The following is a 22437-nucleotide window of genomic DNA, read 5'->3' on the forward strand; positions in this document are numbered from 1 at the left end:
CCTGTGCCCAACCAGTCCATTATGTAGTGGATGGGAGACATTGTCCAAGATGGGATGCAACTTGGACAGCATCTGATGGTGGAGGGGAAGAAGCTGTTCCTGAAACTGAGTGTGTGTTTTCAGGCTCCTGTACCTCCTCCCTGATGGTGTCAATGAGAAGAGGGCATGTCCTGGGTGGTGGGGGTCCTTAATGGTGGATGCCAACTCCATCATCATTATGTGCCTTGTCGTACGACGGAGGGCATCGTGGTCTCATGACCATGGTTGGTCTTGGTAAATTTTTCTACAGAAGTGGTTTACCAATGCCTTCAGGGTAGTGCCTTTACAAGACAGGTGACCCCAGCCATTATCAATATTCTTCAGAGATTGTCTACCTGGAATCAATGGTCACATAACCAGAACTTGTGATGTGCACTGACTGCTCATACGTCCATCCAACAACTGCTCCTGTGGCTCCACGTGAACTTGATCGGGGGTTGGGGGGTGGGTGGGCTAAGTGGGTGCTACACCTCGCTCAAGGGTGACCTGCAACTAGTGGAGGGAAGGAGCGCCTTACACCTCCTTTGGGAGAGGCCACCCAGCCACGCATTGGCTCTAAGCAAGAAGCCCCCGATGGTGGGTAGGGTTGAGCCTGAGATGGAGCTTGCTGGGTACACAGTTCACTGTGGCCTCTTGCGATCCTGTGCAAGATATGAAAAAAGCAATGCTTTAAGGTAGTGAGGTTGTATCATGGGTTCATGGAATGTCCAGAAACATGATGGCAGAGGGGAAGAAACCATTCCTGATTTGTCCAGGCTCCTGTATTTCCTCATCGAGCTGCGGAGGGGCAGCTATTTCTGGTGGAGGAGGGCTGTTTCAGGGCAGAATAGGTGGCATTGACTAGGGTACGCGAGCGAGGATGGGATGGGAAGTGGTCTCATTGTCTATTTCTCTCCACTTCCTCTCACCTACCCTCTGTCCTCCCCCTCCCCACTCCACCCTCCATCCCCCTCTCCTTCCTCCCTCCATTTGCCCCCTCCCACTGACCCCGCCTCCACTCCCTCTGTCCCCCTCCCATTCCACTTCTGTCTCTCTGTCCCCCCTGCCCTTTGCTTTCCCTCCCTCTGCCATCCTCCTCATTCTTCTCTACATCCCTCTCCCCTTCCCCTTCCATCTGTCCATCCTGCCCCCTCCTTCCCCCTATCTCCCTCCTTTGCCCCCCCCCCCATTCCACACCCTTTCACACTTCTCGCCTCTGTCTGCTCTCGTGTGTCAATGGGACAGGGGGCAGGGTGAAGACGTGGAAACGCCGATGGTTCATTCTGACGGACAACTGCCTCTACTACTTCGAGTACACAACGGTGAGTAGGGATGGGGACGGACTGTGGATGGGGAGGGGCACATCCGAGGATTCACCCCTCCACCACCCCACCACTCCTCCACTTGTATTCATGCTTCCCTTGTCCCCTCCCTCACCTTCCCCTCTCTCCCTCACTCCACTCTCCCTACCCCCACTCTCTCTGTTTCCCCAACCCTCCCCTTGTTATGCCCATCTCTCTGTGTTTCCCTATTCATCCCTTGCTCAGTCCTCTCTTTCCCTAATCCTTCCCTCGCTCTCACCCTCTGTGTTTCCCCTCCCCTCCCCCGCTCTCACCCTCTGTATTCCCTCACCCCCTCCCCGCACTTTCACTCTTTCTGTGTTCCCCCACCTCTCCCTTTACTCTGACTCTCTCTGTTTCCCCACCACTCCGCCTTGCCCTGAACCCCTCTTCCTTTGCTGCCACGCAGGACAAGGAGCCGAGGGGAATCATCCCACTGGAGAACCTGAGCATCCGTGAGGTGGAAGACCCCAGGAAGCCGGTGAGTGTTCTCCCCTGACCCCCATTCACTGTCTGATGCACCCTTTTCAACGTCATCGTTAACCTGAGGGCAGTGCTGCTGAATCCAGCCCTCCAACCAGATGTACGCGAGAGACAGTACCTCTGTGAATGTGGCCATCCAGCCTCTTGGGTCTGCTGTCATTCAATCATGGCTGACTTTCTTTCTGCCTTATTCACACCCTTTATCTCAGTTACCTTTCACTGTCTCCCGTCTGAGTGAGAGACAGAGACGTGTGTGCGTGTGTGTGAGAGAGAGAGGGAGAACGTGTGTGTGAGAGAGGGAGAACGTGTGTGTGAGAGAGGGAGAATCTGTGTGTGAGAGAGGGAGAATGTGTGTATGATGAGAGAGGGAGAAGTGTGTGTGAGAGAGGGAGAAGTGTGTGAGAGAGGGAGAAGTGTGTGTGTGAGAGAGGGAGAATGTGTGAGAGAGGGAGAAGTGTGTGAGAGAGGGAGAAGTGTGTGTGAGAGAGCGAGGGAGAAGTGTGTGTGAGAGAGGGAGAAGTGTGTGTGAGAGAGGGAGAAGTGTGTGTTAGAGAGGGAGAAGTGTGTGTGATGAGAGAGGGAGAAGTGTGTGTGATGAGAGGGAGAACGTGTGTGTGATGAGAGAGGGAGAACGTGTGTGTGTGAGAGGGAGAAGTGTGTGTGAGAGAGAAGGAGAACGTGTGTGTGTGAGAGGGAGAATGTGTGTTTGTGAGAGGGAGAACGTGTGTTTGTGAGAGGGAGAAGTGTGTGTGTGAGAGAGGGAGAAGTGTGTGTGAGAGAGGGAGAAGTGTGTGTGTGAGAGAGGGAGAAGTGTGTGTGTGAGAGAGGGAGAAGTGTGTGTGATGAGAGGGAGAAGTGTGTGTGATGAGAGAGGGAGAAGTGTGTGTGATGAGAGAGGGAGAAGTGTGTGTGAGAGAGGGAGAAGTGTGTGTGAGAGAGGGAGAAGTGTGTGTGTGAGAGAGGGAGAAGTGTGTGTGTGAGAGAGGGAGAAGTGTGTGTGTGAGAGAGAGGGAGAAGTGTGAGTGAGAGAATGTGTGTGAGAGAGGGAGAACGTGTGTGTGTATGTGAGGGGGGAATGATGTGCATGAGAGGGGGAAGTGTGCGTGAGAGGGAGAAGCGTGCGTGAGAGAGGGAGAAGTGTGCGCAAAAGGGGGAATGGTGCGCACGAGAGAGGGGGAAGTGCGTGCATGTGTGTGTGTGTGCGCGTGGGCAAGAGGGGGAAGTGTGCGCGAGAGGGAGATGGAGGGAGAGAAGTGTGTGTGTGAGAGAGACTGAGAAAGGGGGTCTAAGTGTGGGAGAGATCTGTGGGTGTGAGAGAGGGGAGGCTCTGTCCAAGTGAGGATGTGTGAGAGAGGCACATTTGAGAGGCTGTGTGTTCCAGAGAGAGAGCTCAAAAGATCTGTGTGAGTGAGAGAAAGGCAGTGTGAGTGAGAGGCAGAAATTGTGTGTGTCTGTGCATGGTGTTTTGCAAGTGTATGCATTTCTGTTTGAGTGTAGTGTCTATCTTTGTGGAGTTTGCACGATTTGTGTGGGGTTTCCCTTTCCAGGTGCTCAATATACCTCCCACATCCCAGGTGGGTGGGGAAACTTCCCACTGTAAAATGGGTTCCCCTTATGTGGGTGGGAGTTGATGGGGATGTTGGGAGAATGAAATGGGACCAGTGCTTGATAGCTTAGCACAGACTCGCCTGATGCCATGTTCAGAAGCAGTGGATCTGTGGGAGAATGAATCAGCAAGGGAATGGCTCCTTTGGCCCATTGAGTCTCTGCTGACCACCAGTCAGCCATTTATACTGATCCCCACATTCACATGAGCTGTTCCACTTCCACCATCCTCCAAACTCCGGTGGCCCAATCAGCGGCAGGGGCAGGCCACAGCAACGAGGTTTCTTTCAGGTCAGCAATTCTTGTTTAACAGTACAGAAGGGACAAACGGTGTGGTCATTGTTGGGAGTAGGCCAGTGGTGAGTGTAGGAGTATCAGGCTTTGGCTCAAAGGAAGCTTCGGCTCAAAAGAGGTGTTGGCTCTGGGTAAGTTTCTGTTAAGATTCCCTTTTTTGTGTTCTTCATGCCTGATGTTGGAGTCCTGGGAGACCCAGTGTCTCCCAGGGAACTACATCCGTGTGAATTGCATCCAGCTGCATCTCCTTGAAGACCGTGTTAGGGATCTGGAGCAGCAGCTGGATGACCTTCAGATTGTTCGGTAGAGTGAGGAGATAATCGATCGGCTACAGGGAAGTAGTCACCCCTAAGATGCAGGAGACAAGTAGCTGGGTGACTGTCAGGAGAAATGGAAATATGAAGAGCCAGTTAGAGCAGAGCATACCTGTGACCATTTCCCTCAATAATAAGTGCACCATTTTGGATACTGTTGTGGGGGATAACCTCCCCAGGGGAATGTTGCGGAGACCGGATTACTGGCACTGAGCATGGGTCTGTGGTGCAGAACGGAAAGAGGGAGAAGAGAGGATTGATAGTGATAGGGCACTCAATAGTGAGGGGAACGGACAGGAGATTCTGTGGACGTGAATGGGACACCTGATTGGTATGTTGCTTCCCAGGTGCCAGGGTCAAGGATGTCTCGGATCGTGTCCAAACCATTTTGGAGAGGGAGGGAGAGCTGCAAGATGTCTTGGTACATATTAGTACCAGTGACGTAGGAAGGAAAAATAGAGGTCTTGAAAAGAGAATTTCAAGAGCTAGGCAGAAAGCTAAGAAGCAGGACCTCCAGGGTAGTAATTTCTGGATTGCTGCCTGTGCCACGTGCCTGTGAGGGTAGAAACAGGATGATTTTGCAGAGTAACGCGTGGCTGAGAAGTTGGTGCAGGGGACAGGACTTTAAGTTTTTGGATCATTGCGATCTGTTCTGGGGAGGTATGACCTTGTACAAAAGTGATGGGTTGCATATGAACCCTAGGGGGCCCAATATTCTCGCAGGCAGGTTTGTTAGAGCTGTTGGGGAAGGTTTAAAGTAATTTGGCAGGGAGTGGGAACCAGAGTGATGGGACTCAGGGTAGGACGGCTGGTAAAAAAGCGAAGATAGCATGCAGTCAAACTGTCAGGAAGGACAGGCCGATGATAGAACAAAATTGCAATCAGCTGAGTGAGTATCAGTGCATTAAGAATGTAGAATCAAAAAGGGTAGCAAATACAGTATTCAAAGTATTATGTCTCAATGCACAGAGTATAAGAAAGAAGGTGGATGATCTTGTTGCACTATTACTGATTATCAGGTATGATGTTGTGGCCATCACTGAATCATGGCTGAAGAATGGTTGAAGTTGGGAGCTGAATGTCTAAGGTTACACATTGTATTGGAGGGATAGGAAGGTAGGCAGAGGGGGTGACATGGCTGTGCTTGTAAAGAATGGCATCAAATCAGTATAAAGGTGTGACATACAACTGGAAGATGTTGAATTCTTGTGGGTTGAGTTATAACTGCAAGGGTAAAAGGACCCTGATAGTAGTTATATACAGGCCTCCCAACAATAGCTGGGTTGTGGACTACAGATTACAATGGGAAAGAGAAAAGGTGTGTGAAAAGGGCAATGTTATGATAGTCATGGGAGAGTTCAACATGCAGGTCAATTGGGAAAATCAGGTTGGTAATGGATTTCAAGAGAGTGAATTTGCTGAATGCCTGTCAGATGGCTTTTTAGAGCAGTTTGTCATTGAGTCTACTAGGGGATCAGCGATACTGGATTGGGTGTTACATGATGAACTGGAGGTGATAGGGAGCTTAAGGTAAAAGAATTATGATTGAGTTCAACTTGAAGTTTGATAGGGAGAAAGTAAAGTCTGATGTGGCAGTATTTCAGCGGAGTAAAGTAAAGGTATGAGAGAGTAGTTGGCCAAAATAAATTGGAAGGATATGCTGGCAGAGATGACAGCAGAACAGAAATCACATGAGTTTTTTGGGAAAAATGAGGAAGGTGCAGGATAGATATATTCCAAAAGCGAAGAAATACTGAAATGGCAAGATAGTACAACTGCAGCTGACAAGAAAAGTCAAAGCTAATGTAAAAGCTAAAGAGAGGGCATATAACAAAGAAAAAAATTAGTGGGAAGGTAGAGGATTGGGAAGCTTTTAAAAATCTCCAGAGTGCAACTAAAAGACTCATTAGGAGGGAAAAGATGAAATGTGAAAGCAAGCTAGCAAACAATATCAAAGTGAATAGTAAAGCCTATTTCAAGCGTTTAAAAAAATAAAAGAGAGGTGAGAGTGGATATAAGACCGCTAGAAAATGAGGCAGGAGAAATAATAACGGGACAAGGAGATGGCAGATGAACTGAATAAGTATCTTGCATCAGTCTTCACTGTGGAAGACACTAGCAGTGTGCCAGATGTTGGAGGGTGTGAGGGAAGAGAACTGAGTGCAGTTTCTATTGCAAGGAAGAAGGTGCTCAAAAAGCTAAAAGACCTCAGGGTACATAAGTTACCCAGACCAGATGGACTACGCCCTGCGGTTCTAAAAGAGGTAGCAGTACAGATTGTGGAGGTGGTTCTAAAATAGGTAGCAGTACAGATTGTGGAGGCATTAGTAATGATCTTTCAAAAAGCATTTTGGACTTTGGCATGGTGCCAAAGGACTGGAAAATTGCAAATGCCACTCCACTCTTTAAGAAAGGAAAAAGGCAGCAAAAAGGAAGTTATAGACCAGTCAGCCTGACCTCAGTGGTTGGGAAGGTGTTGGAGTCAGTTGTTAAGGATGAGGTTATGGAGTACTTGGTGACACAGGACAAGATAGTACAAAGTCAGCATGGTTCCTTAAGGGAAAATTCTTGACGAACATGTTGGAGTTCTTTGAGGAGATTGCAGGCATAAAAGGGTGTTGTATATTTGGATTTCAGAAGGTCTTTGACAAGGTGCCACACATGAGCCTGCAGAGCCCTTGGTGTTACAGGAATGTTACTGGCATGCTTAGAGCATTGGCTGATTGGTAGGAGGCAGCGAGTGGGAATAAAGAGATTCTTTTCTGGTTGGCTGCCAGTGACTAGTGGTGATCCGTAGGGGTCAGTGTTGGAACCACTTCACTTTATGCTGTATACCAATGATTTAGATGATGGAATAGAAGGCTTTATTGCCAAGTTTGCAGATGATACGAAGATTGGTGAAGGGACAGGTAGTGTTGAGGAAACAGGTCAGCTGCAGAAGGAGTTAGATTTGGAGAAAGGGCAAGAAAGTGGCAAATGAAATACAATGTTGTAAAATGCATGGTCGTGCACTTTGGTAGTAGAAATAAATGTGCAGACTATTTTCTAAATGGGAAGAAAATGCAAAAATTTGATTTGATATGCAAAGGGACTTGAGAGTCCTTGTGCAGAACACCCTAAAGGTTAACTTGCAGGTACAGTCGGTGGTGAGGAAGGCAAATGCAATGTTAGCATTCGTTTCAAGAGGTCTAGAATCCAAAATCAGGGTTGTGATGCTGAGGCTTTATAAGGCTCTGGTGAGGCCTCACCTTGAGTATTGTGAACAGTTTTGGGCTCTTCATCTAAGAAAAGGTGTGCTGGCAATGGAGAGGGTTCAGTGGAGGTTCACAAGGATGATTCTGGGAATGAAAGGATTACCATCCGATAATTTAGAAGAATGAGGGAGGGAACTCATTGAAACCTTTTGCACATTGAAAGGCCTAGATGGAGTAGATATGGAAAGAATGTTTCCCATGGTGCAGGAGTCTAGGACAAGAGGGAACAGCCTAGGGAGAGGGGAGTCCACTTAAAACAGAGATATAGAGAAATTTCGTTAGCCAGAAGGTGCTGAATTTGTGGAATTTGTTAACACAGGCAACTGTGGAGGCCATACTCACGCACATACCGACAATCTATCTTTGGCTTTCTCCCCCTCTCCCTAATTCCCTCCCCCCTCCTATCCTCTTGTGCCCTCCCCACTCCTCTCCTCATGTGCCTTCCCCTGTCTCCTTCTTCCCTCTTTCTTACTCTCCCTCTCCCTTTCTCTCCTACCCCCTCCCTCTAACCCTCCTCCCTCTCTCCTCCACTCTCCCTCACCCCCTCCCTCCCCACCCTATTCCCCCCACTCCTTCCCCCGCTCTCCTCTCCCCTTCTCCTCCTCCTCCTTTACCCCTTACACCTTCCCAACTCCCTTCTCTCACCCCTCCCATGTCCGTCTCCCTTTCTTTCCACCCCCCCAACCCCCAGAACTGCTTTGAGTTGTACATCCCCAATAACCGAGGCCAGCTGATCAAGGCCTGCAAGACGGAGGCAGACGGCCGCGTGGTGGAGGGCAACCACATGGTGTACCGCATCTCCGCTCCAACTCCCGAGGAGAAGGATGAGTGGATCAAGTGCATCAAGTGAGTCCTCGGGCGGGGTGGGAACGGTGGCAGAGAGGGAATGAGGCCTGGGAGGGCAGTAGGTGACCTTACATCAGTGCTGCTCTGCAGTGCTTACCGAGTGGAAAACTGGGACAACATCCTAAGCACCATCAATCTACAGACCATGATACTGAGGGACTTGGGGGTTTTGGGTCTGTATAGTTTCCTGTTGTTGTAACTATCGGAGCCGTGTGCCCTTGGGACTGTGTCTTGCCCCTTGGCTCTGGAGGAATGCTGTTTCATTTGACTGTATTCATGTGTGGTTGAATGACAACTGAGCTTGAACGAGAGGGAGAGAGGACAGCAAAAGAGGGAGCGAGGGGAAGCAGAGGGGGAGTGTGGGATATGAGGAGGTGGGGTGGTGATGGAAGGAGCTGGGAAATGAAGGAGGGGAGTCCGTGGAACGCATGGGTTTTCTCCACGTGCCCTGGTTTCCTCCCACAGTCCAAAGATGTACCCAGTAGGTTAATTGGTCATTTTCCCATGTTTGGGTTTGGGTTAAATCGGGATTGTCAGGGTTACTGAGCTTGAAGGACTGGAAGGGCCTATTCTGCACTGTATCTCTAAATAAAAATAAATCAAAATCAGGTTTAATGTCACCAGCATATGTCATGAAATTTGTTGTTTTGGCGGCAGCAGTGCATTGCAATACATGATAAAAACTCTAAATTTCAGTAAGTATATACAGTGCCTATAAAAAATATTCACTCCCCCTTGGAAGTTTTCATGTTTTTTCGTTTTACAGCGTTGAATCACAGTGTATTTCGTTTTTTGACACTGATTTCAACAGAAGAAGACTCTATTGTGTCAAAGTGAACAGATCTCTACAAAAGTGATCTAAATTAATTACAAATAAAAAACACAAAATAATTGAGTGCATAAGTATTTACCCTCTTTTACATGACACACCAGATCATCAGTGGTTGAGGGTCTTGGCCTGAAATGGCAACTGTTTAACTCTTTTCCATAGATGCTGAGTTCCTCCAGCATTTTGTGTATGTTACCTTGATTTCAAGCATCTGCAGACCTTCCCTTGTTTGTGGAGGGTTATGGGCTGTAAAGAAGAGAAGGATTAGATTGATCATTCAGTAGGCCAAAAAAGTGACACAACTTCATGGGTAAAGGCCCATACTGTGCTGTTGTGTTTCCAAATGGTACAAGTAAGGAACAGAGAGGTAGTAATCATACATTCATGGACTATTCAGAAATCTGATGGCGGAGGGGAAGGAGCTGTTCCTAAAACATTGAGTGTGTGTCTTCAGCCTGCTGTATCTCTTCCCCGAAGATAGTAACAAGAAGAGAGGATGTAAAATGTGGTGAGGCTGCTCAGTATTGAATGCTGCTTTCTTGAGGCACCACCTCTTGAAGATACTACGCATCCATGGGTGAAATGGGCAAAGTTTCAGGGGAACATGAGGGGAAGCTTCTTCACTCAGAGGGACCTGAGAGTGTGCACTGAGCTGCCAGCGCAAGTGAGCTCGATTTCAATGTTTCAGAGAAGTTTGGATGGGTACGTGGATGGTATGGGTATGGAGGCCTGTGGTCCCGGTATGTCGATAGGAGTAGGCTGTTTAAATGGTTCAACACAGTCCAGAAGGGCTGAAGGGCCTTTTCTGTTCCGTACTTTTCTATGACTCTATGACTAAGTTGATAGAGCGATTAAGAAGGTGTATAGTGTGTTGGCCTTCATTAGTTGGAGTATTGAGGTAATGTTGCAGCTCTGTAAAACCCTGGTTAGACTACACTTGGAGTATTGTAGAACATAGAATAGTACAGCACATTACAGGCCTTTCGGCCTGCAATGTTGTGCCGACCCTCAAACCCTGCCTCCCATATAATCCCCCACCTTAAATTCCTCCATATACCTGTCTAGTAGTCTCTTAAACTTCACTAGTGTATCTGCCTCCACCACTGACTCATGCAGTGCATTCCACGCACCAACCACTCTCTGAGTAAAAAACCTTTCTCTAATATCCACCTTGAACTTCCCACCCCTTACCTTAAAGCCATGTCCTCTTGTATTGAGCAGTGGTGCCCTGGGGAAGAGGCGCTGGCTATCCACTCTATCTAATCCTCTTATTATCTTGTACACCTCTATCATGTCTCCTCTCATCCTCCTTCTCTCCAAAGAGTAAAGCCCTAGCTCCCTTAATCTCTGATCATAATGCATACTCTCTAAACCAGGCAGCATCCTGGTAAATCTCCTCTGTACCCTTTCCAATGCTTCCACATCCTTCCTATAGTGAGGTGACCAGAACTGGACACAGTACTCCAAGTGTGGCCTAACCAGAGCTGCATCATTAGATCGCGACTCTTAAACTCTATCCATCGACTTATGAAAGCTAACACCCCATAAGCTTTCTTAACTACCCTATCCACCTGTGAGGCAACTTTCAGGGATCTGTGGACATTTACCCCCAGATCCTTCTGCTCCTCCACACTACCAAGTATCCTGTGTTCGTTTTGGTCACCGCATTATGGGAAGAATGTGGAAACTTTAGAGAGAGTGCTGAAGAGATGTACCAGGATTCTGCCTGGATTAGAGAGCATGTCTTGTGAGGAAGGATTGAGTGAGCTAGGGCTTTTCTGTTTGGAGAGGAAGAGGATGACAGGTGACAAGATGGTAAGAGGCATAGATCGAGTGGACAGCCAGAGACATTTTCCCAGAGCAGTAGTGTCTAATACAAAGGGCACAATTTTAAAGTAGTTGGAGGAAAGTACAAGGGGATGTCAGAGTTAAGTATTTCACATAGAGGGTGATGGGTGTGTGAAACTACCTGCCAGGTGCGCTGGTGGAGACAGATACATTAAGGACTTTTAAGAGACTCTGAGACAGGCACATGGATGAAAGAGAAATGGAGGGTTATGGGCTATGTAGGAGAGAAGGGTTAGATTGATTATGTAGGTTAAAAACTTGGCACAACATTGCGGGCCTTCGTTCCAGTACTGTATCATTATATCCTATGTTGTAAAAGGTTGAGTGTAAGGTCTTCAGGGTGCTGTATCTCTTTCTTTTCAAATCTTTTTATTGTTATATTATACAAAAGAAATAACACGAGTACATTGAAGTAACAACACTTACAATGTCTCAAAAAAGACATTATCTTAAAGAGGGTCCCATATCTCATCCCCAGTGGTAGCAACCATCAGTGAGGGATACAGGACGAAGGTCTGTCCTGGGTGGTGAGGGTCCTCAGTGCCTTCTTGGTGCACCAATTCTTGAAGATGCCCTTGATGGCCCTTTGCGATTCTGTGCATCCGCGGCAGAGGCTTCCCGCACCTTTACGTGCTTCAGTTAATCTCTTCCTTTTTCTCTTCTACCCCACCCCACAGGGCAGCTGTCAGCATCGACCCGTTCTACGAGATGCTTGCTGCGCGGAAGAAGCGCATCTCAGTGAAGAAGGTGGAACAGCCCTGATGGATGGAGGGGGAGAGGGAGCGGGGAGCTCCCCAGCGAGGAAAGAGAAAGGGAGGGTGAACCTTTGCCCCATCACCCCATCCCCTCCTCCTGTCACAGCAGTCAGCCGTGGTCTCGTTTTCAAGGAGTTGGAAGATGAGACATTTCAGACGAGAGACCAGTCCCTTGTGGAGGTTCTCCCTCCCTCCCTTTCATCTTCCCCTACCCCCTCTCCGTTGCCACCACCCCTGGAGACTCGACATATGTGGCTGAAAGAGAGGACGGCCCCATTTCTTCCCCTGGGCCCCGGACCATTTTGCACCCCCCACCAACTCCTCTCCCGAGTTTGCAAGTGGGGTCGGGTGGGAGGTGGAGAGAGGGTGAGGACTTGGTCTCACTTCCGGTATTCCGGAATTTTACAGACTTTTGACGATTTAATGAGCTTCCAGAATTGTTGAACACTCATTATTCTCACTACTGTTGGTAATTATTATTAATATTATTATTGTTATTATTATTAATATTTCACTACAAATTCATTGTGATGCTGTTGTGCTCTATACTGCGAGCAGGGCTCGGGATATGGAATGCTGCCTCAAAGAGGCATAACCGCAGCCACTGAACAGTGTCAAACAGCGAGGGAAAAAGCCCTTCAGCCCACACTATGTATGCTGACCACCCTACCCATAGCCACTAAAACCCACTTGCCTGCGTTTATATATAATGCGATCATTTGAGTCGAGAATAATGTTCTCTTACAGGGTTGTCTATTGGTGGGTCCTCAGGTGGTTGGGATCCACGTATTCTGGTGCAGTGTAGGCAAGAATAATTGGTGGCTATGGTTAGTAGGTTGGGTCTTTTGATTGTTTGGTCTCTCCCTCTTGGACCTGCCGCTTGTACTCTGCGGCACAGCAGAGATCAGCCTCGTGCAGCGCAACTCCCTCTTGAACAGACTTCCTCTAGGTGTGTCTACTGAATGCAATGTCTTCCCAGTTTTTAGGTGTAATGTTGAATTTCTTCCGGCCGATCTTGATGTTTTTGAAGGTTTCCTTTGAGCCCACCAGGGGCTCTGTGACCTTCCTTCAACTTTGAGTAACGGATCTGTTTGGGGAGACGTGAGGTAGGCATCCGGATGACATGACTGATCCATCGGAGTTGGTGTTGATTTATCGTGGTGGAGATGCTGTTCGTATTGGCCTCCTCCTGTATGCTGGTGTTGATGCATCTGTCCTTCCAGATGATCCTCAAAATCTTCTGTAAGGATCTTTAGTGGTATTGCTTCAGGTAGGTGATCCATGATTCAGCTGCATACAGTAATATAGGAAGGATGACTGCTCCTTTCCCTGCCCGGTAGCTGTGAGATGTTAGCTATGACCTGCACTCATTGGCCACTTTATTAGGTACACCTTGAAACCCAGTGTGGTCTTTTGCTGATGTAGTCCATCCACTTCAAGTTCAACATGTTGTTTCTTCAGAGATGCTCTTCTGCAGACCACTGACCTAATGTGTAGCTATTTGAGTTACTGTTGCCATTCTGTCAGCTTGAACCGGTCTGGCCATTCTCCTCTGACCTCTCACTAACAAGGAACTGCTGCTCACTAGATTTTTTTTTTGTTTTTTACACCATTCTCTGTAAACTCTAGAGATTGATGTGTGTAAAAATCACAGGAGATCAGTAGTTTCTGAGATACTCAAATCACCCCCCTGGCATCAACAATCACTCCACAGTTAAAATCACTCAGATCACATTTTTCCACATTATGATATTAGGGCTGAAGAACAACTCATTACCAAGACTCCATGCTTTTATGCATTGCATTGCTGCCACATGATTGGTTGATTAGATATTTGCATTCATGAGCAGGTGTACATAATCAATTGGCTAGTGACTGTATGTTTGAGGGACCATAAACCATAGGAGCAGAATTAGGCTATTTGGCCTGTTGCATCTGCTCTGCTATTCCATTATTGCTGAACTAATTTTGCAAGACCATAGGGAATGGGTATTGGTTTATTACCGACGGTTACTAAGGATTTAATGCTGAGGCTTTATAAGGCTTTGGTCAGATCGCACAGGGTATTGTGAGCAGTTTTGGGCCTCTTATGTAAGAAAAGATCTGCTGGCATTGGCGAGGGTTCAGAGGAGGTTCACAGGAATGATTTTGGGAATGAAAGGGTTAATGTAGGAGGAGTGTTTGATTGCTCTGGGCCTGTACTCATGGGAGTTTAGAAGAGTGAGGAGGGATATCATTGAAATCTATTGAATATTGAAAGGCCTGGAAAGAGTGGACATGGGCAGTATGTTTTCTAAAGTGGGGGTGGGGGGAGTTGAAGACCAGAGGGCACAGCGAAATTGAGGGATGGAGTTAGTGAATCTTTAGAATTCACTGCCACAGACAAGTGTGGAGGCCAAGTCATTGGGTGAACTTAAAGTGGAGGTTGTATAGTTTCTTGATTAGTAAGGGTTTTGTATGTTCCAGGGAGAAAACAGGGGGATGGGGTTGAGAGGGATTTTAATCAGCCACGATGGAATGGTGGAGCAGACTTGATGGGCTGAATAGACTAATTCTGTTCCTAGGTTTTATGGTCCTGTTAATTTCATTTGTCAAGGTTGAGTTTATTGTCATATTCCCAAGTACCTGTCTGTACAGGTGCAATGAAAAACAGCATCATGGCCTCATAGTGTCATATAATCAGCATTCAGAAGGAAAGCATCAATGAAACATAATTAGACATAACTATTACAAGAAAGAGCACAATTAGAAGACGGGATCTGCAGATGCCCCTCTCCCAGGTACACACCAGTCTGCCTGTCTAGAATCTCAATCCCCCCCAATCCCTGACTGTTTAAATGCCTGTTTACACACCCTTGAAAGTTCAAAGTAAACTTATCAACAAATTATGTATGCCATATACAGCCTTGGGGGTTTTCCATCCAATGTGAAAGATGTGAAGTGGCGGGAAATGACTCATCAGGACATTGCCTGCTCTGGGCAGCTGGAGTTATAAGGAGAGACTAGAAGGGCTAGGACCGATGGTGGAATACAATTACTACAGATACTTGGACAGACGTTAGGCAAAGCACGGAAGTAGACAGGCCTAGTATGGTCAATTGGGAGCGGTATGGATGGCATCGTGGTCAAGGTCAAAGCAGATTTTATTGTCTGACGAACAAGGCTGTGTGTATACAGGAGCAATGACAAACTTTGGATCTAGCATCAAAGGCATATCACATCAGATACACAAGATAAAAGAAAATTATATAATTGTGCACCATATTTTTACAAGAAATGATACAAATAGACCAAAAAATGTCCTGATAGTAGTTGGGGGTGGGGGGTCATGGTGCTGCAAAGTACAAACTATTATTTGTTTTATTTGTTGAGGTACAGTGCGGAACAGGCCCTTCTGGTGCTTTGAGCCGTGCTGCCCAGTAATCCCCTGACTTAACCCCTGCCCAATCACAGGACAATTTACAATGACCAAGTCACCAGCTAGCCGGGAGGAAACCACAGCACCCGGATGAAACTCGTGTGCTCACGGGAAGAACGTACAAACTCCTTCCGGGGAGCAGTGGGAATTGAACCCGGGTTGCTGGTACTGTGGAGCATTCTGCTAGCCACTATATTAGTGCCACCCATGTTACTGTTAAAGTACCTGTCCAGATGCTTTTTTAAGTGCTGTTAGTGTTCCTGCCTCCAGCCCCTCCAACAGCTCATTCCAGATACCATCTTATTGGTTTAGTACGGTCACATCTCCTTCATCGGTCACAGTGCTGAATAGGTAAGCGGGGCAGTTGTGAGGATGTTGCAGTTAATGTACGATGTTGGTGAGGGCACCCCTGAAGATTGTGTCACCCTGTTATTAAACTAGAACACAACACCTCTTCTTCAGCCCTTTGCCTTTTCCACCTATCACCTCCCAGCTTCTCAGTTCATCACCCAGTCCCCCACCCACACACCTTTCCCCTCACCTGGTCTCCCCTACAACCTTCCAGCTTGTACTCCTTTGCCTCCCTTCCCCCACACCTTATTCTAGCTGCTTCCCCTTCCTTTCCAGGTCTCACCTACCACCTTCTATCTTGTTCTGCTTCTCATAAGATATAAAAATAGAATTAGGGCATTTGGCCCATCGAGTCTGCTCCATCATTTCATCGTGGCTGATCCATTTCTCTCTCGGCCCCGTTCTCCTGCCTTCTCGCCATATCTCTTCATGCCCTTACTAATCAAGAATCTATCAACTTCTGCTTTAAATGTATACTCAATGACTTAGCCTCCACAGCCACCTGTGGCAATGAATTTCACAGGTTTGCCACTCCCTGACTAAAGAACACCCCTCTATTATGAGGCTGTGTCCTCTGGTCTTTGATTCTCCCACCATAGGAAACATCCTCTCCACATCCGCTCTGTCGAGGCCTTTCAATATTCGATACAGTTCAATGAGATCCTCTCTCATTCTGCTGAGTTCCTGTGAGCTGAGGCCCAGAGCCATTAAATGCTGCTTATACGACAGGCCTTTCGATCCTGGAATCATTTTTCGTGAACCTCCTTTGAACCATCTCCAATGTCAGCACATCCTTTCTTAGCCTTTCAGTATTTGGTAGGTTTCCCTCTCATTCTTCTGAATTCCTGTGAGCCAAGGCCCAGAGCCATCAAATGCTCCTTATATGACATGCTTTTCAATCCTGGAATAATTTGTGAACCTCCTTTGAAAATTCTCCAACGTCAGCACATCCTTTCTTAGATGAGAAACTCAAAGCTGCTCACAAGCCTCCAAGTGAGGCCTCACCAGTGCTTTATAAAGCCTCAACATTACTTCCTTGCTTTTATATTCTAGCCTTCTTGAAATGAGTCTAACATTGTATTTGCCTTCCCCACTGTTGACTCGACCTGCAAAACCTTACTTTCCCTCATATTCTTAATCTGGCTATGTTTCTCTTTCTTTCCATCACCGATGGTTCTCAGCCTGAAATGTTGACTCTTTATTCCTTTCCATAGATGCTGGCTGACCTGTTGAGTTTCTCCATCATTTTGAGTGCATTAAACTAGAAAGAGAGTGGAAAAGATTTACCGGAACGTTGACTGTACTTGGTGCCAGGAGAGTAGACTGGGGCTTTATTCTCTGGAACGTAGGAGATTAAGGGGGTGACCTGAATGAAGTACATAAGGTTTGAGAGGCATTAGATTGAAAACACATAGCACTTTTTCCTGAGGAGGGGGTGTGAAAATCAAGAGGGCAGAGATGTAAGATCAGAATTGAGAGATTTAAAAGGGATACTAGGGGCAGCTTTTACACACAAAGGTTGGTGTATTTTTGGAATGAGCTGCTGAAAGCAGTGCAGCAAGCATATTAGCAATATTTTAAAGTCATCTAGATAAGTCACATTGGTGAAACCTAATGTAAATTGGGCGGCCGCTTTGTCAAGCATGTCTACTCCATCCACCAAAAGCTGAATTTCCCGGTGGCCATCCATTTTAATTCCTATTTCCATCCCTGTTCTGACATGTTGATCCATGTTCTCTTTACTCTCAGGGTGGAGGAGCAACACCTCAGGGCTAGGTAGCCTTCAACCTGATGATATGGACATTGATTTCTCCTTCACGTAGTTTTTTCCCCTCGCCCTCCTCTCTTCTATTCCTCACTTTGACCTCTTACCTCACCTGCCCATCACCTTGCCGAGTCCCCCTTCTCTCATGGTCCGTTCTCCTCTTCTATCAGATTACTTCTTCTCCAGCCCCTTACCTTTCCCGGCCTCCTGGCTTCACCTATCAACTTCTAGCTAGTCCTCTTCCTTTTCCCTCCACCTTTTCATTCTGGCGTCTTCCCCCTTCCTTTCCAGTCCATAAGAATGGTCTTGGCCCAAAATGTTGACTGTTTATTCATTACCATAGACACTGCCTGACCTGCTGAGTTCCTCCAGCATTTTGTGTAATGTTGCTCTATATTTCTGGCATCTGAAGAATCTCTTGTGTTTATGATCTCAATAAGTACCTGTAGAGATGTTTAGAGGGCCATGGGCCAAACATCGGCAGATGTGACTACCTCGCAGGGCAACACAATCAGCATAGAAGATTTCGGCTGAAGGGTCTGTTTCTGCTGTATGACTTGATGTACGAAGATGCAGTGAAGACTTTCATTTTACTTGCCAATCGAACATACTCAACAGTAAGTAATGTTCGTTATGAGCCATGTCATAAGACTTGGGTGATCATGTTCTTTCCATGACACTGATTGATCTTGGCTAATTTTTCGACAGAAGTGGTTTGCCATTGCCAACATTTGGGTAGTCTCTTTACAAGACGAGTGACCTTAGCCACTATCAATACTCTTCAGAGATTATATGCTTGGCATTTGTCGTCCATTCAACAGGACTTGTGATATGCACCAGCTGCCCATATGACCATCTACCACCTGCTTCCGTGGCTTCACGTGACTGATCAGTGGGCTAAGTAGGTGCTATACCTTGCCAAAGGGTGACCTACAGGTTAGCGGAGAGAAGAAGAAACGCCTTACTTCTCCTTTGGTAGAAACATATCTCCACGCCGCCACCCGAGGGGGTAAGAATGGAGAAGCAATTCAGTTCTGGTCACCTCATCATAAGTAGGATATAGAAGCTTTAGAGAGTGTGCAGAGCAAATTTACAAGGATGCTGCCCATATTAGGGAGCATGTCTTATGAGGAGTGGTTAAGCAAGAAGGAGGTTTTCTCTCTGGAGTGGAGGAGGATGACAAGTAATGATAGAGGTGTACAAGATGATAAGAGGCATATAATAGATAGTGAGAGACTTTCCCCCATGGTGGCAAAAGCAAATGTGATTGGAGGAAGGTGTAAGGGTGGGAGATTTTTTTTTTAGCGCGTCGCATCAGAGAGTCAGCCATTCTTTTCTGGCGCGTGGTGTCAGGATTGGTCTCCTTTCGGATTAACCGGGTCACAATATAAACGTTCCTGACTCGATCCTTTTTTTTAACGAGGCCGAGTAGCCAGCTCAATGTTCAACACAGCACGGATGGAAAACGTGCTCGGCGGGGGGGGGGGGGGGGGGGTGGTGGCCTGACTTGGATTCGCACTCGGGAGCCTTCGCTCCGGAGTCCGGCGCTGATGCCATTGCGCCACCAGCCGGCACGGGGTTGGCAGGGCGGTGGGGAATGGGTGATGCATGGTAGTCTTTTCAATGTGCAGAGTGGTAACTGCATGGAACATCCAGCCAAGCGTGGTGGTAGAGGCGGGTACATTGTGAACATTTAAGAGACTCTTCAGTAGACACATGGACGGTAGAAAAATGGAGGGCTCCGTGTGAAGGGAGGGTTAGATTGACCTTGGAGTAAGTGAAAAGGTCGATACAACCTTGTGAGCTGAAGGGTCTGTATTGTGCTGTGATGTTCTATGTTAATAACAGAACGCAGACGATACTGTTTTCTGTATGGGAAAAATGTACTCCTCAGATTCCCCTTTTAAACTTCCTCCCTCTGTTATTAGGACTGGAGGGCTGGGACTGTTTCCATGCAGCAAAGACGGCTGAGATCCGACTTTTATAAAATCATGAGGGGCGTAGATAAGGTGGATGGTCACACATTTTTCCTCCAGGGCGCAGGTGTCTAAAACGAGAGATTCACCGTGGGAAGGTGAGATTGAGAGGGTACCCGAGGGGCAAATTTTCTACACAGTAAGTGGTAGGTACATGGAACGAGCTGCCAGCAGAAGTGGTAGAGGGGGGGTATAATTAGATAATTTAAAGCGGGTACTTGGATATGGGCCAAACGTGTTTGAGTGTACTATCGCAGGTGAGATGAATGGTCTGTTTCCAAGTTGTATGACTATGATTTCACACTACCTGTATCTTGTTTCAGACTCCCCCGCCCTAGGAAAGGGACTGACCATCTGTCTGTGCCCTTGGTGATTTTATAAATCTCTCAGCGATCTATCCCCCCCCCCCCCACAAATCCAGTCACAGTCTCTCCTGACTGAGTCCTGATGAAGGGGCTCAGCCCGAACCGTCGACAGTTCACTCTTTTCCATAGATACATGATCTGTTAGTTTCTCCAGCATTTTGTGTGTGTTGCTTTGGGTTTCCAGCAACTGCAGATTTTCTCGTGTTTGTCATACACACAGTGGCCACGTTATTAGGTACACTTGTACACCTGCTCGTTAATGCAAATATCTAATCAGCCAATCAATGCATGAAAGCATGCCAGTTGTTCTGATTAAACATTAGAATAGGGAAGACTTTGTGGAATGATTGTTGGTGCCAGACGGGGTGGTTTGAGAAACTGGTGATCTGCAATTTTCAGGTACAGCAATCTCTAGATAATGGCTCAGGGGAAAAAAAAAATCCCGTGAGAGGCTGTTTTGTGGGGGAAAATGCTTTGTTAATGAGAAGTCAGAGGGGAATGGGCAGGCTGGTTCAAGTTGACAGGAACTCAAATACTCACGTATTACAACAGCGGTGTGCAGAAGAGCATCTCCGAACGCTTTCATGAATCTTTTGCACGCTCGCCAGTTTAATGGCATCCCTCCGGCACGACAAGAACTCCAGAAAATATTCCCAAGTGCACTCTCAAGAGGACCCACTAACGTTAGAAGGATATAGGGTTTTCAGCCCACCAAGTTCTCCCTGTCTCACACACACAATCCTGCCTCACGAAGACCTCTCACTTCTACTTAATCTCATTTTGCTGAACCCGCATTACCGTGAAATACCCCTCACGCATTGGCGATAGGCAACTGCTGATTAACTCCCGTTCACCCCGCTGGTCGTTGCAGGATAGTCTCACGTGGTCACGGGGTTCTGACGATCTAATCTGGGGCCAACATATGCAATTACAATGATGGCTCCTTCATTAGGAGTTTGAAGAGATTTGGTATGCCACCAAAGTCTAGCAAATTTCTACACCTGTACAGTGGAGAGCATTCTAACTGCCTGGTATGGAGGGACAACTGCACAGGATCGGAAATAGCTCCAGAAGGCTGTCATCTCCATCACGAGCGCTAGCCTTCCCAGCATGGAGTACACCTTCAAAAGGCGATGCCTCAAAAAAGCTGCATCCATCACTAAGGACCACCATCACCCAGGACGTGCCCTCTTCTCATTGCTACCATCAAGGAGGAGATACAGAAGCCTGAAGGCACACACTTGACGCTTCTTCCCCTCCGCCATCAAATTTCAGAATGGACACCTCACTTCTTCGCTTTTGTTCTCTTTTGCACGACTGATTTAATAAATTCTTAATATAATTTGTACTTTATTATTATTAGCACTTTACGACTGCCGTGAAATAAATTTAACCACATGTATAAGTAATATTGAACCCGAAGTTGAATGTGCAAACTACTTCTCACTCACATGCACACCAGAGGGCGGGTTTGAACAGTGTCATCAGAGCCTCGAGACAACCGCTTTGCCCGCTGCGCCACCCTGTGGTCGTCACGGTAAGTGAGTTCTCACACACAAAATGCTGGGGGAACTCAGCAGGCCAGGCAACATCTATGAAAAAGAGTAAACAGTCGACGTTTCGGACCGAGGCCCTTGGGTCTGTTTACTCTCTTACATAGATGCTGCCTGGCCTGCTGACTTCCTCCAGCGGTTTTTGTGTGTTGCTTTGATTTTCAGCATTTGCTGATTTTCTCTTGTGCGTTCCCACGTCCCAATTGCCAGGTCAAGCAAGCTTCTATTTCTCGTGCACACAACTCACGGTTACGACATACATCAGTACGGCGCAGGAACAGGCCCTTTGGTCTACCCTCATCTGGAGACGCATGGCAAACAGGGTGATGAAGGAGTCGTCCATCGGATGGAGCAGCAAGACCTGCTGAGACCACACTTGGTATATTATAGAACAGTACAGCACCCTAACCTTTGACCCTCGTGTTGTGCCGAACTAACTAAACTAGTAATTAAACGAATCGTCCAAGCTGGAAAGGGTGCAGAAGAGACTTACGAGTGTGCTGCCTGGACGGGGACGAGAGAGAGGTCAGCCTGGCCACCGCTGGATCTGTATTTCCTGGAGGGCAGGAGACATAGTATTACGATACGTGGGTTACGATTGAAGGAAAAAATGGCTGGAGTCGCTTTGCACTCTTGTTCAAGGGTGTGTAAGTGTGTCAAAATCCACACTTACAAACAATAGCAGAAAAAAATTGCCAGTATTTACAAAAAGAGTTCTACCAGAAAACAAAATAAGTAGCTCCATACTATTTGTCCAGTGGCAGCTCGATCTCTTTCTCTTCTAAGAGCCATTCGCACCGGTTTTCTCGGCACATAGTCGTAGTCATACTTTATTGATCCCGGGGGAAATTTGTTTTCGTTACAGTTGCACCATAAATAATAAATAGTAATAGAACCATAAATAGTTAAATAGCAATATGTAATTTATGCCAGTAAATTATGAAATAAGTCCAGGACCTGCCTATTGGCTCAGGGTGTCTGGCCCTCCAAGGGAGGAGTTGTAAAGTTTGATGGCCACAGGCAGGAATGACTTCCTATGACGCTCTGTGTTGCATCTCGGTGGAATGAGGCTCTGACTGAATGTACTCCTGCGCCCAACCAGTACATTATGTAGTGGATGGGAGACATTGACCAAGATGGCATGCAACTTAGACAGCATCCTCTTTTCAGACATCACTGTGAGAGAGCCACCACCACGATATACCATCTTTAATTACCCAGAAAGTTAATGTAAGGTTACGCATGGATCAGAATATGATGAACTTCATAATGTGATTACAATCATATTGCAAAATAAACAGAAGTAGCTACCTCATAGTATATAAACAATATATACACATTTCCACATCCCCATTACTAAAGAGGTGGAATATTCTGCAGTTTATGGCCAGGGAAAGCACCATACAGCTAAACCCTTTATGAC

General features: G+C 47.0%; 1 protein-coding gene across 1 annotated transcript in view; it reads left to right on the forward strand.

Annotated features, from left to right (window-relative positions):
- LOC134338842 (cytohesin-2) overlaps positions 1-15435 on the forward strand; it is a 55520-nt gene extending 40085 nt beyond the window's left edge. The window contains exons 9-12 of the mRNA XM_063034982.1: positions 1264-1340; positions 1768-1839; positions 8000-8154; positions 11509-15435. Of these exons, the coding sequence (XP_062891052.1) occupies positions 1264-1340; positions 1768-1839; positions 8000-8154; positions 11509-11593 (389 nt within the window). The 3' untranslated portion in view covers positions 11594-15435. The remainder of the gene's footprint in view (positions 1-1263; positions 1341-1767; positions 1840-7999; positions 8155-11508) is intronic.
- Positions 15436-22437: the final 7002 nt, after the last annotated feature.

The sequence above is a fragment of the Mobula hypostoma genome, chromosome 28 (assembly GCF_963921235.1).
Source record: "Mobula hypostoma chromosome 28, sMobHyp1.1, whole genome shotgun sequence".
NCBI classification, from domain to species: Eukaryota; Metazoa; Chordata; class Chondrichthyes; order Myliobatiformes; family Myliobatidae; genus Mobula; species Mobula hypostoma.